The 19,929-nt window shown below is 36.5% G+C and overlaps 1 protein-coding gene across 8 annotated transcripts in view; it reads right to left on the bottom strand.

Annotated features, from left to right (window-relative positions):
- Window positions 1–19,929, bottom strand: part of EIF4G3 (eukaryotic translation initiation factor 4 gamma 3) — a 252,487-nt gene that overhangs the window by 213,089 nt on the left and 19,469 nt on the right. For all 8 annotated transcript variants that reach the window (XM_074218211.1, XM_074218213.1, XM_074218215.1 and 5 more), the window contains exon 3: window positions 8,337–8,465. In XM_074218211.1, the coding sequence (XP_074074312.1) occupies window positions 8,337–8,465 (129 nt within the window). The remainder of the gene's footprint in view (window positions 1–8,336; window positions 8,466–19,929) is intronic.

The following is a 19,929-nucleotide window of genomic DNA, read 5'->3' as shown; positions in this document are numbered from 1 at the left end:
GACAGAGCAAAGAGAGAAAATATAATAGAACATAGTGGATGGAGGGAATTACAATCAGGAACAGCAACTGTGGAGAAATATGGAAGAAACTTCTATGATGGACTTATAATAAAGAATGTGATCCACCTGAGGCAGAGTTGATGGTATTAGAACATAGACTGAAACACATTTTTTTCCTCTTTCTTTTTACTTTATTTCTCATGAGGTTTTATACTTTTGTAGGGGAGGGGGTATTATATTTACTCTTAAACAAGAATATTTTAGTAATGTGTAAATAAATTACAGAAATTTTTTAAAAATATTTCATTGTTAAAAAATGCTGGCATCATTGGAGTCTTCCACTGGTGGAGAATCTTCCCTTGGTGTTGATGGCTGCAGAAGTTGGGGTATAGCTGTGACATTTTCTTAAAATAACACAACAGTGAAGTTTGTCACATCACTTGACTCTTCTTTTCACCTGAACACTTAGAGGCCACTGTAGCATTATTAATTGGTCTAATTTGAATATTGTGGTTTCTCAGAAACAGAGGGAGGCTAGAGAAGAGGAGGAGGAGGAAGAGGAAAGGTCAGGAGGTGGAGCTTAGAATATACATGACATTTACTGATTAAGTTTATTCTGTCATTGGTGCAGTTCATAGATCCCCAGAATAATTATAATAGTTAACATCAGATCACTGATCATAAATAGCTGCAAGAGATATAATAATAATAATAATAATAATAATAATAATAATAATAATAATAATAATAATAAAGTGAAATATTCTCACAACAGAGACACATCGTAAGCACATGTTGTTAGAAAAATGGTGTCAGCAGACTTGCTTGACAGGTTTGACACAAACCTTAAATTTGTTTTAACAAAAACAACACAATAAAGTATACTGAAATACAAATAGATACAAAATGATTTTGGAGGGAAAAATAACAGCAGCTAGGGCATCCAACTCAAATTCTGTGATTCTGTTTAAACAGTCACTGATTTAATGAACAGTCAGAAAACAACCATAAAGTTGGAAGGTCAAGACTCAATATTGGAGCCCAAGAGAAGAGGGAGGTCTTAAGGAAATTTCCTTTCCACTATTCTTGGCTTTCCCTGCATAGAAAGAAGTGATCATCAAGAGGAGCCTCTTTTAGGGAGTCTACAAAATATAAACTATTGTCATAACAGTAGTTAAACATTTTAATTTTTGATATAACCTAAATATACAAGCTCATTGGCGGCAGGGAGTTCTCAATCATTTTTTCAAGAATATAAGTTTGAAAACCACTGTAGTTAAAAAAATTATTTGAGAAAATCATAAGATTTGTTGATTTTTTTGCTTATCATTAAACTTGCTGATAAAATTGTGTCCACTCTGGCTTTAGATAATTAGCATCCTACCACAGGATTCTGGGCATGAAAATGACTTGAAATCATTATCTCTATTCTTACGTAATACTTATTATTCAATGTCTTCCATATCTCTGTATATCATAAAAACTAAAAAACAAATATCTAGTGAGACAAATGCCCTTAGAACCCCAAACCAAAAATAAAAATTCTCAGAAAACCCAATCAACTGTAAACTAATCCAAGTAAAATGAGTCAGTTATGTTTTTAAATTCATACCTTGATGAGATGCATTATTTTTCCCCAAGTACTTTATTACTAACATGTAAGGATGAGGGAGTGATCATTTTTGTGACATCTGACTCCAAAAATCTCAGAAATTTGAATCTAACATGTGAGTTAAAAATAGGAGAATAATGTTTATGGGACTTTTCCTTCAAAAGTAAGTGTGAAACTCTCAAAAGGTAATCTTGCTGTGGAAATGCTGAGAGGTTTTTATGACCTCTTAAGTTAGGAGATGATTAAATGAAGAAGGTGGCAGGCAAGAAAACATAGAGCATATGAAAAGAGAAGATAGCTGGTTTAAGAGAGAGAAAATTCAACTACAAGACAAAGTGTTGCTGCCTCTCCTTCATCCTTGTTTTCTCTGTTAGATAGGGAATCCTGACAAAATAAAATTCACCCTGCATCAAGAATAAAGAAGCAACTGACTGAAGAACTATTTATCCACAAAATTTAACAAGGTTAAAGAGCCACTTGTGAAAATGTAATAAAGTTTGACTCCTTCCATTGATAATCAATCAATGCTGTGAGCCTTTGTCAAAAGATCTATTGCTTTAGCTTGAGTGAAATTTCAAAATGATATGGTCCTTGCTTGATAAGGCAATACAAACCTTTTTCTAGAAGCAGGGAAATGGTGGCAACACATGCATTGTATGGAAGGACAGCTAGGTGGTGAGAGAGAGACACAGAGAGAGAGAGAGAGAGAGAGACAGAGACAGAGACAGAGACAGAGACTATGAAATTAAGTTATTCAGCCATTTCTAGTCATGTCTGACTCTTAACATTAGAAAAAGTTCAAAAATAAATATATACATTTTAAAATGTGAAAATATTATAAAAAATTTTCATATAAATAAGGTAAAAATCATCATTATAACAATAGAAAGAGAAAAAGAATTAGAAAAGGTTTAAAACCAGCTTCTGTGAAGAGTTCAAGTGAATGAATTGGGGAGGAATAAAAGGACTGCCTTGCTTCATTAAAGGGACCACTTAAAGTAAAATAGTCGACTTTTTAAATTTATCCCATCCGTTTCAGGTTGTGAAATTTTCTCCAGCTGAAGTCAGCAATTTGTGAGGAAGAGCGGAGGAAACCACAGCAGGCACAAGCTTGTACTGAGCAATAGGACAAGTGGACAAAGGGTTTGAGAGCAAAGGACACTGAAGATGGGAAATGGCTAACCAACAAGATTGACACTGGAGAGGGAGGAAAATGAAAACGGAGCCAAGAAACTCGCCTAAGAAAGGAGTGAACAAGAAACATACTTGAAGCAGAGAGACACACCCAGAGTATGTGGAAGGGCCTGGAGAAGAACCTATTAAGCTTCAACTAAGTAAAAAACAGAGGGGGTTAGAAATAATGATCTCAAATAAGGTAAAAGCAAAAGCAGACCCAATTACAAGAGCCAAGGAATGAGATAAGAAAACTTCATCTTACTAAGGTACCACAGACAAGGAAATAATATCAGTACTAACTATGTGCAGCAAGTGGTGCAGCATCCAAATTCTTAAGGGAGAAGCTAAGTAAAGAAATAGACAGCAGGGGCAGCTAGGTGGCGTAGTGGATAAAGCACCAGCCTTGGAGTAAGGAGTACCTGGGTTCAAATCCAGTCTCAGACACTTAATAATTACCTAGCTTTGTGTGGCCTTGGGCAAGCCACTTAACCCCGTTTGCCTCGAAAAAAAGAAAAAAGAAAAAAAACTTAAAAAAACTAAGGGGAAGAATTCATGACCAAACAAGATGTAGTGAATGTAACAAAATATAAAACAGGTCATTCTGTATGTTCTATTAAAACACTTCTGTACAAACAAAAAAAAACCAAGGCAACTCATTATAAAAGGAAATCAGAAATCTGGGAAATAATATTTCCAAGTTATCAGCCCTTTCTCCACTCACTAAGCCAGACCCTGGATTCAAGCCCTTTTACACAGTAAAAGCTTTTCTAATGGGTCTTCTGGCTTCCCAGTCAATCCCTCTGCCCCCTCCAGGCTTTGCCATGGCCATCCTTGGTGTCTGGCATCTCCAGGGCCTCTGGCTGGCCAGCACTCAGTGTCACTGTCACTAAATGCTTTTCCCCCAATAAAAATCACCTCTTTGAAGGCAGGGAATACTTTGTTTTTGCCTTTATTTGATTTACAAAGTAGGTCTTTTTTGTTGTTGCTTATTTTCTTCTGAACTTGAATTAGAAAAAAAAATCAACATTTCCATATCCACTGTAGAACAGAAGGAAAGATTATGCATGATGTTGTAAAAGCTTACTTTTCCTTTTATGTGAATAATAAATTCAACGTGTATTATTCAACACTGTCTTATTTGTCTGTGAGTCTAAGATTTTATTAATAATGTTTGCTGAATTTAATTGAGAATGAATGAATCTTATCCCTAAATAGATAATGTTCTATTGTACTGAACAAGGGCATTAGAGAGATGAGGTTGGAAGTACCATGAAAGAGGGAAACTAATGAAGACTGAAGGGTTACCTGGAGATACAAAGAAAAACCTTAGACTGCTTCCCAATTTTTTTTTCCTTTGGGAAAAGACACATTCTTCCTAATGAGCAAATAAAAACAAAGTTGAACCTCATCTTTCTTCGCTTACTAAACATGAAAGCAATACTATTTGTTTTTCTTTATCTTGCCCTTCTTTCAGATTCAGAATACAATCATTGCTGGTTCAAAGATTGAGAATCTTGACATGAACCCAAGGATAAACACTGCCCTTGGTAAAAGTATCATTAGGAAAAGATTTTGAGCATCAAAAGAGATTTCATATCAAGAGTGAAGTGAAACAATTTCTTGTACCTTTGGCTTCACTGAATTAACAGTTCTATGCCTCCAGATTTAACCATTAGTATCAACCTGCTCTTTACAAGAGCAAAGTTGAGTCTATCACACTTATCTCTCCAGGTAAAGAAACAGAGTAAGTCCCCTTAGGTAAAAGACAACAGATGCCTCCAAAACTTCTCCTAAGAAATAAATTCATCACTTATCCACACACGGTAAAAAATGAATAAGAGAAGAAAAAGGAAGGAAGGAAAGCCACATGATTTCTAGATATCACCACTGTCCTTAAATAATTAACCCTTAAATATGTAATGAATGAATTTGTCAACAAACTCACCTACTTTTCTGGCTAGGCTGGGAATCCTGACAAAGTATTGGTAAAAAGTTGGCAGGGAGAAAGTAGGCATGAACTCCTAAATGCTAGCTATTGGCAGGGCTTGGAGCATCAGCCAAAAAGGGAGGGTGGAGGGCTAGATTAAAGAGTTCTACCATAAGGTGGGACATAAAGAGCAAACAGGTCACCATGGCTCATGGAGACTCAACCTAAGTCTGCCTAATTCTCTTCACTTCACAACAGCTGGGACATTTGGTTGATATAGGCAAGAAGACAGCAAAGAAAAGTCACTAAAATATGTCATCAAAGGCCCTAAATTCTAATTTAGACTCTATCATTTTTTTCTCTGTGTAAACAAAATCAAGTTAAGATTTATTAATAGCTTACTGCATGCCAGCACTGTCCCAAGCTAATGGAATACCAAAAAAGGAGGGTAAGAATATGGTGAAAAGGTAAAGAAATCTCAGAGAGAAGGTGGAGTTAAAAAAAAAAAAAAGGTGTGCTGTGACTGAGATGTGAAGAAAACCAAGGAAACCAGAAGGTGAAGTTAAGGCAAGCCAGTAGCTCAGACAGGTGGGACAGAACTGTGATGATGCCCCTCCCAAGGAGAAGGGACAGAGGAGGCCAGGGTGGCTAGGGAAGAGAGTTGACTGTAGGGAACCTGGAAGGCAAGTAGGGGACCAAGTTAAAAGCCCAGCAGACGGCAGCACAGTGACATGGTCAAGCCTATACTTTAGAAAAACTATTTTGGCCACATGGCCAAGGTGCAAACTTGCAGCAGGCAAGTCAGCGAACCCTTAAGGGCATCTCTTTTTTAGTCTATAAAAGAAGGGAGATTCCTAGGCTGCCTATCACACAAGGTAGTTGTAAAGAAGGAGTTTTGTTATCCTTAAAGCACTATTTAAATCTGGGAATTTGAAATTTCCTTAATTTGAAATTTCCTTTATATGCAGGCAAAATAATCTGAGAGCAGAGTATCTTCATACTGGCCCAATGATTGGATGGTTAAAGGTAAACTTGTGCCTACATAAAGAAAGTCTCTCTCTCTCTCTCTCTCTCTCTCTCTCTCTCTCTCTCTCTCTCTCTCTCTCTCCCTCCCTCCCTCCCTCTCTCTCTGAGACTGTCCAAGCATAGCTTTAGAATGTCAGGGACCAACCCCCAGGTCAGCCCAACAAGTACATGTGTTTTTGTTCTCAAACAGGAAGAAAGGACAGACAGCCACCCAGGTGAACTCCCTAACCATTCCCCTCCAACAACTTAGAAATAACTCTTCAAACCAAGAATGGAAGGGCTAATAAAAGTTCAGGGCTAAGACATGATCCAACCTAGGACAACTTGAGAGGTTGGCAGGAAAGGTCATGCCAACAGGGTGGAGGTGCCCCAGAAGGCATTCCCCCATCAATTAGGGAATGGCTGAATAATTAGTATTATGTGATTGTGGTGGACTATTATTGTCCTATAAGAGATGCTAAGTGAGAGGGAGGGGGAGGGAAAAACTTGGAAGACCAATATGAACCAAGGCAAAGTGAAGTGAGAAGAATCATGTCATTGTGCATAAAAACAGTAATGTTGTAATGCAGATGAACTGTGTGGAAGATTTGGTCCCTCTAATCAATAAAATGATCCAAGATAATCCCAAAGGACTCATGATGGAAAAATGCTATTCATCTCCAGAGAGAATTGATGAACTCTTGAGTACAAACTGAAGTATAATTCTCTTTTGCTGGGTTTTTTGATTTGTTTGGGATTGGGGGGGGGGGGGTAGCAAAATGGCCAATATGGAAATATATTTTGCCTGATTTCACATATATATAATAGATAACCCTTTTTTTGCCTCCTTATTGGATGGGGGAGGGGTAGGATAAAGAGAAAGCATTTGGAACTCATTTTTAAAAAAAGAACGTCAAAAATAAATAAATAATAAAATTTTGAGAAGGACAAATTATTTTGAACTCCCATTAAGCTAAAACTGAAATAATTCCTTCTTGAATAGGCTTCAAACAGAAATATGCAGTAATCTCAAGCAATAAAATATAATATAATACAAAGAATAGATTCAGGTTTGCCTCAGCTAATAAGCAACAGCAAGGGGCCTTTGAGCAAATCATGAGAACTTGGAGGGCCTTAGATTTTTCATCTGCATATGCAGCAATAATATTTGTATTCTTTAGCCTCACAAGAAATTGTTATGAGGTAAATCAGAGGGCAGATAGGTGGCGCAGCAGATAAGAGCATGGCCCTGGGGTCAGAAGGACCTGAGTTCAAATCTGCCCTCAGACACTTAATGATTACCTGGCTGTGTGTCATTTTAACCCCATAGGCTTGCAAAAAAAAAAAGAGGTAAAGCAGTACATGGGCTTTTATTAGCAATAATTAGCAGGGATAGTATCCCCAGAGCTCATTTTAAGCCAACATTCAATCCAGCATATTCTTTTTCATATCACACATTATAGACTATAATTACAATTAATCTTTACCATCCACTCACAATCAACAAATTCAGCAATACATAGCAGGCTCAACTAAATGATGTCAAGTAAATTTTCATTATTACCATAAAAAATCTCTAACATGAAAATCATTCTATAAGCAGATAAGGAGATAAGAGTCTGTAATAGGTCAGTTCAGATGATGATAGTACCACATGGGCACAGCCAAGGTCATGGTTTTGATTTCTCTACATTTCTCAACATAGTGTCACAAGAGTCTTATGACGAAAGGATCAATGGTAAACTTCAAAGCAAAACAAACATCATCAAATACACATCAGTGCTCCCAAAGAAAATAAACAAAACTGCATTTAGATCAATACATATTAATTCCCACTAAAGATAAAATATGTATTCTGGCATCATTCATTTAGCACCAAGACAAGAAAGTAAATTCCTATAAATATCTTTTTTCCTAAATCTTTTCTGCTTTATATCTGCCCTCATAGGGGCAGCTATGTGGTACAGTGGGTAAAATCAGGAGGACCTGAGTTCAAATCCAGCCCCAGACACTTGACACTCACTAGCTGTGTGATCTTGGGCAAGTCACTTAACCCCACTGCCTTGCTCTGGCCATTGAACCCACACAAAGCAATCTTCATTCAAATTCAATTCCCTTGCATGAAGTATCAACTCCCTGATGTCACAATCTTCTCTGAGAACAAAGGACAAAACATCATCTGCCCTTATTATAAATAGGTACCAAACTGTCCTAATCTAGACTAATTTTAACAGATTTTAAAAGTGAGAAATCCCAGCATAATTGGATAATAATCAGTTTGGTCAAACAGTTCTAACTACACAGAGAAGGGCACAACAACTTATTCAAAATTTGAAAATATGAAGTTTTGCTTTACATAAGAATAAGTTTGATAAATATGTGCCTTTAAATGACCAAATGAACCAAAAAACAAAAACCTTGAGATGATTAAAAATAAGAAACAAAACAGTCACTGGTCACAAGGGACACACACCGTCCATCCAAGTGGTGTGAGGCATTCCACCTACAGACAGTTTTACACAAACTGACCATGGACAAGAATATAGTTTAGAAAACAAAGACAAGGAACAGCAAAGACATCATTGGCAACTTTTCAAACAGAAAGGCCTTACTTACCTGTGAGAGTCCAGGTGACGACGCATGTCCTGGTGGGGTTGCTGCAAGATTTGGATGTCCCTTGTTTATTTCATGTGCTGAATAAGGGGAAGGGGTAGGAGGTCCAGGTTGTCTTGCTACTTGTGTTACCTGTGAGGAAATAAACTTTTAATGAAATTATTATATTAGCAATCAGATCTCTATAAATCTATGGACTTAAATCATTAAATTACAGTATTTTATCCAAAATCCAAAAAGTTGGATTATTTCAACAAATGGTTAGAAATGAAATATGAATCACACTGTACCCCTGACAACAGGCAAGAACAAGGGATATATAATAAAGAGATAAGATGTCTTGAATATCTTTATAGACCAGAGTTATCTCCTCATCCTGTTCTGACTATTGGAATCATTAGAGTAAAAACTGACAGACTTTTGTAAAATACTTCATGATAAGCAAATGAATTGGGTTTTATGGGCATTAATGTGCCTATCTTACATATGAGAAAAAAGGTACAGAAAGGTCAAGGGACTTGTCCTAAAGGCAGAATACACCTATACAAATCCAAGTTCTAGCCCAAAGATGATAAAGGGAGCTACATCTCCAGCATGGAGTGGGAACCAGACTATCTTGGAACATCATCAAATAGTCCATAGGATTTTGAGCTGGCAATCAATCATCAAGTATTTATTTAACAAGAACAAGAGGCTGAGAATGGTTTAGGTAGAAGGGACTGGGGGAAGACAGTAGGAAAGTACCAGTTAATCTAGGGATCAACTCCAAGAATCAGCAAAGGCCTCCATTACATAGTGATGCTTGGAAATAGGAATTCTAAGAAGAAGTGGGGAATGAGTGTATTCTAAGTTTGAGATACAGCTAAAGCAAAGGCATGGAGACCACAGATGGAGGGACAACGAGTGAAAAATTTATAAAAGGACAATTTGGTTGAGCCAAAAAGTACATCAACGGGAGTCACATTAATAAGTCTAAGAGGACAGGCTGGAGTCAAATGTGAAGAACCCTAAAGATCAAATAAAACCTTTTTGGTGTGATACTAGAAGGGAGCCATTATAATACAGTTATAGGAAAGAGGGTTGCCAAACATATGTGGGTGGAAGATCATATTGGGGCCCAACTGCACCAAAACATTTATAGGAACATTTTCTGGAATAGTTAAGACCTAGAAACAAAGTTATGTCCATCAAGTTAATTTTGAAACAAGTTGAAGTAGACAAATGCAAGGAAAGGTTACCACTATTTAAGAAATGATGCATGTGGATCAATCAACATTCTTGTCCCCTATCCATTTTTAATTTGTCAAATACGGTTAATATGCTGTTATAAGTCTAATATCTACCAGACCTTTTTCTGGTTTTTCCAGTAGCTCTTAATAAATAGGAAGCTTTTTCCTAAGTAATTTATATTTTGGTGTTCCTTGAACACTGGGTTAGAGTTTTATTATTTCTGATTTTCACTTGTTTCATCTATCCCACTGATCTATTTTTCCAATTTTTAGTCAAGCTTTTTTATTACTGATGTTCTGTGCTATAATTTGAGACTTACAAGTAGTATTCTCCTTATTTTCCTATTACCATTTTCATTAATTTTCCACTGATATTCTAGTTCATTTGTCCCTTCATATGAATTTATGTATTCTATTGTGTTCTATAAAGTCTTCTTTGGAAGTTTGATTGGCATAGCATAATCTCCATTACCTTCAGTAATATTGGTAATTTTATTACAGTGGTATGGTTCAGACATGAACAATGAATATTATTCTAACTATTTAAGTTGATTTTTATTCCTTAAGGCAATATTCTATAATTAAGATTTAAAAATACAACTTTTGTGGATTTAATCTCATATAAGTCATACATTCTGTTCATATTTTAGTAGCTATGAACTATTTTTATTATTGTCTTTTGCATTTTGTTATTTATATAAAACTGCTATTGATATTTATAAGTTTATTTTTATGCCTGAAACTTTATTGAAGCTATTAATATTTCAATGAGTTTCTTTGCTGATTCCCTATTCTCTTATTTAATATTACTTCATCAGCAAATGGATTGATTTTATTTTTTTCTTTGGAGAAAGAAGGAAGTAAACAAGCATTTAAGTGTGAGGCACTGTACTAAGCTCCTTTGACACTCAAAACAACCCTGGGAGTCAGGAACTGTGGTGATCCTCAATTTACAGAAATCAGTAAGGCGATCATCACGAGTAGCTCATCCAGTGCCACACAGCTCCTGAGGCCCAGGGCTCTGTGGACTCAATGGAATGGAATGTTCCTGGGCTATAAGAAATGATCAACATGAAGAAATAAGAAAAGACATGGAGTGGTGCAGTGTCTAAAAAAAAAAAAATGCTATAAGGAAACAGGACAAATGCAGAAGGAAATTTAGGGGATAAAAAAACTAAAGATGCCAATGATAACAATTTTTAAAAATATGAATATAAAGAATATAGAAAAGCATGATAAATCTTATACAAAAGAAAACAGAAACAGGAACATAGCCTACCCAGAGACTCTTAAGTCAAAAGAAGCCAGCCAACAAAACAACCAAACAGGAATGGTGACCCGCTTCTTCTCCGCACAGGCAGGGGATGGTGTCAGGCTTGGAGCCAATTACCATACATTTAACTTAGCTCATTTCAACTCAATCACTGCAGTAAAAACAATAGTTTAGATTCCACTCTATTTGATTTGTGCTAGGCCTGGAGTCAGGAACATCCATCTTCCCAAGTTCAAATCTGGTCTCAGACAATCACTAGCTGGTGACCCCTAGGCAAGTCACTTCACCCTATTTACCTCAGTTTCCTCATCTGGAAAATAAGCTGGAAAAGGAAATGGCAAACCAATCTAGTATCTCAGCCAAGAACACCCAAATGGGGTACCTCAGAATTGTACGTGACTGAAAAATTGAACAAAATGTGTTTATTTCCCACTGTTAACAACTGTTTTAAATCTTTTCTTCCCTCCTAAATTCTCCTTCAAAATGCCAACTCTGAACTTCTCAAAAGAAATCTGACCTCATACTTTGAGAAAATAAAATCAGGTCTCTCTTTTCAAATGCCTTGCCATCAAGCTGAATTTTCTACACTCCAGTCTTAGAAGAGGAAGTAGCCTCTCTACTTAGCATGGTCAACCCCAATACTGATAACCTTGATACCTTCCCTCATCCACCTCCTCTAGCAAACTACTCATAATTATCTCCCACTCCATCTTCAATCTCTCCTGAAAGACTGGTTCTCAACCAGATCTTTCTCATCTTTAAAAAAAACTCATAGGGGGCAGCTAGGTGGCACAGTGTATAGAGCACCAGCCCTGGAGTCAGGAGGACCTAAGTTCAAATCCAGCCTCAGACACTTAATAATTACCTAGCTGTGTGGCCTTGGGCAAGTCTGTTTGCCTTGCAAAAAAAAAAATTAAAAAAACTCATAGGTTCACCATCTCCCACCATAAGCTATAATCTAGAATCTCTTTAGAGTCAAATTCCTACAAAAAGTTGTTGTTTATGTAAGTGCCCTTAGTTCTTATCACACTCTGTTCTCAACCTGCAATCTGATTGGTGACTTCTTCACTCACATGAAAACTGCTCACTCCAAAGTGACCACATCCACTCCTTGATGGTAAAATCTAAATCATCAAGGTTTAGCACTTTAAAACCCTTCTCAGTCGAGTTAAGTGTCATTCCCTTTCTAGTCTAGCCAGATGGGCCTTTTTGCTGTTCCTGCTAAATACTATTCCATCTTGCCTCTGTGCCTATATCACACTTGTCCGCCCTAGCTTGAAAGGCATCCCACTCTTCATCTCCACCCCTCACAATCAACAACTTCCAATCTCAACTCGAATGTCACCTGCTACATGAAACCTTTGCTCCTGTGTCTGCAACCTCAGCACCCAATGAACATGACAGACATAAGGAGGGGTTTGATCAAATCATGTTTGGTAGATAGTTGGCTGCATTAACAAAAGGGTGAACCCAGGGCAGTAAAGAAGGCATGTCAAAATGTAAAGCAGTGCAAGAACTATCACTATGTAATCTACAAAACACTGAGAATGGGTATAATTTTCATGCTTAGAAGAATAAGGACATTATTCTAGGCCCATCTTCAATTTTGGTAAGATCTCCAACAAAACAGATCAAAAACTACACATGCATTCTCATCCTTTCCTACTCTTTTTCCTTAGTCTTCTGGAAAACTGGTAAAAAAAAAAAAAGGAAAAAATGCATACCTAAGATGCTAGAGGCTTTCCTCTAGTTTTCTTGGCATTACATAAACCCCAACAAAGAAAGATTCAAGTAGAAAACTTGACAAGCCCCAGCTTACTGGAGCAACCCACTACTTGTCCTGGCATCAAACTCTGAGGTTATACTCTTCTTGGGTTCTCCTAGGTAATATGTTAGAGCCTGTAACATCCATGTGAACCTTTCCATTTATTACTTACACACACACACACACACACACAAACAAACACCCTCTCTTTAGGTTGTTCACAGTAAAGCCAACCATACTCAAGATAATAAATTTTGTTCAGTCACTTGATTTTTCTAGTTTGAGACTTAAGTCAAACTTTTAGGAAATGATAGCATTCACTGAGCAAGTCTCTGAAACATTCCAGAGTTTAAAGAGAGAGCATATATCATCAGTAAATAGATGACTCTGAAGGAACTTACCATATATAAGGAAATCCCTTGTCCTAGGACTATGCTCTGGATTACCTCCAAGGATAGGAGCAAGGACTTTTGTATCCCAAATTTATTACTGTTTTCTATTCCATAGTAATAATCATAATCTTGACCAAAATGACCTCTATTGCTATTATCTTTCAAGGAATTTTATGAAATTCTGACATAGGCTTGGGAGTTATGCGACTGGAGACAGCCTGAAGGAAGCATTTTGCTCCACTGAGCCATATTTTGTGTTTAAGAGTCAACCAAAAACACAATTAAGATCATGTATTCTTTCCATCTTTCTTGATATGGTCTGCTATCAAATAACATTTATAAAAGCCTTCATTGCTTCCTGATACACTCTTTCTCATATGTCCTCTGTGTGTGTAGATGATTTACATAAAGATTTGAAGAAATGAAAAAAGAGGCATCTAGATCAGGAGTGGTGGATATTCTTTTTTAAAAAATGAATATTTAGGGGTGGCTAGGTGGCGTAGTGGATAAAGCACTGGCCCTGGAGTCAGTAGTACCTGGGTTCAAATCCAGTCTCAGACACTTAATTACCTAGCTGTGTGGCTTTGGTCAAGCCACTTAACCCCATTTGCCTTGCAAAAACCTCAAAAAAAAAATAAATAGATAGATGGATAGATAGATAGATAGATAGATAGATAGATAGATAGATAGATAGATAAAAATGAATATTTATTGCTAAAATTTCATTTTACAACTTTTAGATTTTCCCAATCCTTCCAGGAAAGCCAAACTTTATATCATAATAATAAAGAATAAAAAATGGGAGGGGGCAAGTATAACTGACAGTGATTCCCCCATACAAAGAAACAGGGGAAGTGTCTTCTTTCATTTTCTTTTGGGTCAATGTAATTTTGCAGCATTTGGTTTTGATTGTTTTGTTGTTCTTTTCATTTACATTGCTACAGTCCATATGCATCTTGTATTCCTGCTTGTTTAAATCACTTTGCCTCCATTCATTCCTCTTCATGCTTTTCTATATTCATCAATTTCATAATTTCTTATTTTGTTTCCAATTCTTTGCCAATTCAATCCAATAAACATTTGTTAAGCCATAGTGCTTTGTGCTAAGAATACAAATGGTGGGGAGGGGGGACCTCATGGGGTTATTAATAATGGGAGCAGATGGGGGAATGGCTGGACTTGGGTCTTCTTGAGCCCCCTGAAATGGAGGTGGTTTTTCACTCCTACACCCTGCAATCAGAGGGGCAGAGGCTACTGCGGGTGCTGGAGGCTGTGACATACCCAAGTGAGGCCATCTCTAGGAGGAGCAGATTCCTGTGAACATGATGATGGTGGAGTTATATCAAGTAGTACAGCTAGTGGGACCCCTCAAAAGGTGTGGCTAGCTCATGGCCCAGCAGAGAGAGAATTAAGCATAGACTATTTAAGGGCATCAGATACTTCATAGCTCAGTGACTCTGGGCACCTCATTTAACTTCTCTCTGCCTCAGTTTCCTCAACTGAAAGCAGGATTAATAATAGCACCTACCTCCCAGGATTGCTGAGAGGCATAGCACCTGGCAAACAGGCTTAATAAATATTCACTCCCTTCCATTTCCCCAGAACGTTTTATTTAGAAGAATTCCTGAAAGATAATTCTTCTAAATACAATCATGTTTTATCTCTGTATGAATCTTTCTACAAGTAGTTTCAGATGTATGTATTATTGATTTTTTCTACTTTATTGTTATCCTCTTCCAGTCATGTTCCCAGTTATGACAATTATTGTACCTATTGTACCATCGTATTTTCTGCTATTTTTTTCCCTCCTCTTTTCCTCCCCAATCCTCTCCAGTCCCACATTCAAAAGAGGGACAGAAAAGAAGAAACCTAATCAGAACTGGTAATCCATAATCAAAGTAGAGTTTTCTGCCCCTCCTGCCAGGACTAAATTCACATCTCTGATTTACATATGTTTTCACCATTTTTAATCCCTTTTTGATTTTCTCTCTGAAGTTTTCTTTGCCTTCACTCTTTTAAGGCTTTCTATCCATCCCTGCCTGCAGCCTTGTTGAATTTGAAATATTTTTACACAAAACGACCTTTGTGTATGTATGAGAGTATCTTTTCAGTCCTCCTTTATATGGTTCAGACAAGCATGTCCACTCCTCCCTAACTCATTCATCTATGTTTGTAGACCTGACTCATATACCCCATCATAATAAATCCTAAATTGCTCCCCTTCTTCATTTCTTTTCAAGTTATTTCTTTTTTGAATTTTTCTCTATTAAAAACAACAAAACAGAATAAAATTACACTATGATCTAAGATTATATATTACTTAACCATTTTTGAGACCTTAAGACAGTGAGATTTTATGAGACTGTCTCTTTTCTTGCATTTGGACAATTTACATAACAAATACAATATTCATTGTAAAGAAAAATAAGTGGCTTAAGAACCAGGATCTATTCAATGACCAGCCACAACTTCAGAGGCCTAAAGCTGAAGCATGCTTCTTACCTCTTAGGGAAGGGCAGGAAAGGGGGAGAGGAGAGGAAGGGAGGGGAAAGGAAGGAGAGGGAGACAAGATTGAGTAGGTCAGTTTTAGGTGTTCAATTTATTATACACACTTTTTAAAAGTTATGCATAACAGAAATTTGCTATTTTATATAAATTATTTTTCTGTTTACCTTCTTACAGAAATACATTATTACTTTGTAAATATTCAAGTTCCTAATAATAAAAATGAAATTTGGGGGAAATAAAATAAAAAGACATGTACATAAACACACAGCATGTGGAATTGTAATATGGTTTGAATGTGCTTTAGAAAAAAAATGGCAAACACACGTAGAAAGTGAATAAAATGCCCATGCCTTTGGATAGAGAGCCAACTATTAGTTGTCTACTCAAAGAAGGTGGGGAGGAGTTACATATAGTCAAAGTATGCATAGTAGTACTCTTTTGTAGCAACAATAATTAAAAATGTAAGGAATATTGAAATGTAAATTGTAAATGTAATGTAAATTGTAATGTAAATAAAAATATAAGGGGAACAGTAAAACAAATGTTCAGGAATGAAAAGAATATTACTATGTACAAAAAAAGATTATTATGAAGAATTCAGAGAAGAATACAACTAATGCAAAGTGAAGAACACAGAACTAGAAAAACATTATACACAATAATATAGTGAAATATTACTGTTCTATAAGGAATGATGCATGTGATCAATACAGAGAAGCCTGGGAAGATTTATATTTATATTAATATAAATATGTATATATATATATATATATATATAAAGTTTACTGAAGCAGAGTGAAGTAAGCAGTCAAGAAAACAATCTATATAGAGACTACACCAATCTAAATGACAAGAAAAACCATTAAAAAATCAAAAGTGAATATAACAAAATTATAAAGCTCAATCAGGGATGTATTTTAAAGATCAGGGACATATTATAAAGATAACAAAATTATAAAGATCAATGAAGAGAAAAGAGAAGATAGCTCCCACCTACCCCTTCTTAGAGGAGGGAGGTCCATAGGGGTCACATGCACATGTTTTGGGACTTATGTATCTCTCAATCATTTTTATTGACATTTTTTATCCTTCTGAGATTTCCTTGGCAAAGATAACCAGAGTGGTTTGCCATCTCCTTTTCAAGCTCACTTTTACAGATGAGGGATGGAGGCAAACAGTGTTAAGTGACTTGCCCAGGATCACACAGCTAAGAAGTATCTGAGACAAAATTTGGACTCCAGGCCTGGCACTCTATCGACCAAGCCACCCAGCTTCCCAGGCATCAAGCTAGAAGTTCTTAAAAGTCATTGAATGAAAGAGAGCACCACTTCATCACAAGAGTATTAGTAATGGCTAAGGAAACTTGATCTAGGGACTATCCGTGAAAGAGCAGCCATGTGAGAACCCGGGGTTCCAGTCTTCCTTCACCCTTGGCCACAGAAATAGCTTAGACCTTTTTAAACTTCAGATGATCCAGAGGATTCTGGCCTCATCCTTACAGTTCTTACATTAGGAGCTAGGAGGAATCTGGTCAGAATAAGGAAAGATGACCCCAAGGCTCTACAAACAGTCCAGCAGAAATGTTTCATTCTACATAATGGAAACAAGTTGAGGACTCCAAACAAGAGGTTTGTCCAGGAGCTATGAGTTACTACCCCTTTGCCTCAAATATGCTCTGCTGGTAGGAAAATGTTCCCAACTTTCAGGGTGGAGGTAATCATCCCAGTGTTTCTATCAACTCATCTTAATAAGCCACCTTTTGATAAAAGCTAATTAAGTCTGGCAAACTGATAAACAATAATCAATTCACAGAGTATTACAATACTACTCCCCAAAAGACTTGGGAGGAGCAGGCAACCCTCTAGAACTCCATCTGCCAATGTGAGAAGGGATTGGAAAAGTGACCCAGAAATTATACTGCATATGAAAGGATGGCACTCTTCAGAGGGGAAGAGGCAAGAGTACATTTAAAATGAAGATAATATTAAAAAAATAAAAGATAGAAATATAAATAGAGGAAAAAACATCTAAACTTCCATCAAGGGAAATAAATTAAAGAAAGAAAATTAGAGCTATTCCCCTTTAAAAAAATTATAAAGATCAAAGATAAGAGATCTACAGGACCATCTAGTCCAAGCCCATTATTCCACTGATGGAGGGACTGAGAGTCCACAGATGATAAAGTCACATATTTGAGTGGCAGAGCCAAAATCCAACATTAGAAGAAATGAAATAAATGCAGCAAAAGAAAAAAAGATATGGATAGTTGAGAAAATGATTGCAAATACCTCTTATAAAATTCTAAAATACTCAGGAAAATGAAACCAAACAGACCAAGCAAAGAATTGTCAACAACCATCACAGAGAAGTCTATGTAAATAATAACACACACAGTAATTATAGGAATAAAAACAATACTAAAAGGAGTTATTTTTTAAAGAGTTCAAATGCATGAACAATGATATTTTCCAAATAAAAGTCAAAACAACATTTTTCCCTTTACCAAAAAAAAAAAAAATGGAAAGAAGCATGCCAAGTCCACTGCAGTGACAACATAGGAAGGTTTTGTGAAACTTGTTCATGAGAAGTTATTTTGGAGGCATCAAGTAATGAGAAGAACAAAAGGTAGCAATAAAAAGGGAATGAAATTAGAAGTGAAAATGGGGTAGAGAGGGGCAAGCTAGGTGGCGCAGTGGACAGAGCATCGACCCTGGAGTCAGGAGTACCTGAGTTCAAATCTGGCCTCAGACACTTAATAATTACCTAGCCATGTGGCCTTGGGCAAGCTACTTAACCCCATTTGCCTTACAAAAACTTAAAAGAAAATGGGGCAGAGAAGACAGGGATGTGGATGTGGACATGGATAATGGATATGGATTCACAGGATCTTGGATTTTAAAATATCTTTTTTAGACTTTAGAAGCTAGGATAGGAAACAACAATTTGACACATACCCTAGAGAATAGGGTCAAAGAGTGAAACATTAGATAAAAACTGAGAACTGGCAAAAAAAAAGATAAAAGAAAACGGGGGTACATATATCCTAGGGAAAAGAAGAACATCAGAAGAAGGCACTGGACCAAAAGTCAGAGTGGTAGAAACAAACAACAGAGACAAAGTTGATCAACATCTAGTTTCTATTTTCATTTCCAATAAAAATAATTTTTAGACTAGGGGAAAAAAATGCCAAAAATTTCTAGAATAGAATGGACACCCAGGCAAAGTGATTTTTTAGCAAAAGAGTTGCTAGGTGACTTTAATCAATCCAAGTCCTCAATGTCAGATGATCAACTTGACTCCCAGAAGAAAGTAAGGGTGAGCCCTGACCACTGCCATCCACAGTCAGCTTCTATGATAAAAAAAAAATTAGAAGAGAAGCAAGCAAACAATCACAGACTTGTCATGACCATGAACAGAAGGCCAATCGATTCTTTAAAAAGAAATAGAGGAAATTATAAAAAAAAATTCATGTAAATAGTTTTCACTTTTTTCACTTAAAATTGAAAGGTTATTACATGAACAAAATTAATATTAACTAGGATAAGAAAGAAAATGCCTGATAAAGGGGAAAATTCTTTCCTTAAAACATTTCAGACAAGAAAGACAAAGATACAGTATGGAAGGACAGAGAGAAGCTGGTCTTGAAGCCAAAAAGCTATGGGTTCAAGTTTTCTCTCAGAAACTTCTGACTCTGTGAGCCTGGACAAATTACTTAACATTTCCATATTCTAGACAACTCTCTGAGACTCTGCATTTGTGGGTGCCAACATACATTAAGAGAGGCAGCTCCCTCTAACCAAGGAAGTCATTGATTCAGTCCCTTTTCCTAGCTAAAGTATATAGAGGACAGAAATATCAAGAACAAAAGCCATTCCCCAATAGATAAAAATCAAAGGATATGAAGAAACAGTTCTAAACAGCAATGTTCCAAATCATTAATAAGAGAAAGGCAAATCAAAATAATCCTGAGGTTTCACCTCACATACTGCAAATAAGCAAGAATAACAAAAATTAGAAATAATTAAGGTTGAGAGATATGGAGAAAGATGGTCACCTTAATGCATTATTGGTGGAGCTATGAATCAGTATACCTTTTCTGGAAAGTAACTTGAAATTATGCAAATAAAATGATTAAAATTCCCATGCCTTTAAACCAGATTTCTTTGCTAATCATAAACATATACCCCTCAAGGGCAATAACAAGAAGAGGTGGAACCATATTCCCCAAAATATTTGTAACACCACCTTCTGGGGTGGCAAAGAACTGGAAAAATGTAGATGCTCATCAGTTGGGGAGGGCAAAACCAACTGTAGCACATAAATCTAACAAACTAAACTATTATCACTCTGAAGAATACGAAGTGCATGAATTGAATGATGCACAATGAAGTCAAAAGAAGCAGGATAACAGTAAACACAACCATCATAA

Source organism: Macrotis lagotis, chromosome 1 (assembly GCF_037893015.1).
Source record: "Macrotis lagotis isolate mMagLag1 chromosome 1, bilby.v1.9.chrom.fasta, whole genome shotgun sequence".
Classification (NCBI taxonomy): Eukaryota; Metazoa; Chordata; class Mammalia; order Peramelemorphia; family Peramelidae; genus Macrotis; species Macrotis lagotis.
This window is presented reverse-complemented; position numbering and strand designations above follow the sequence as displayed.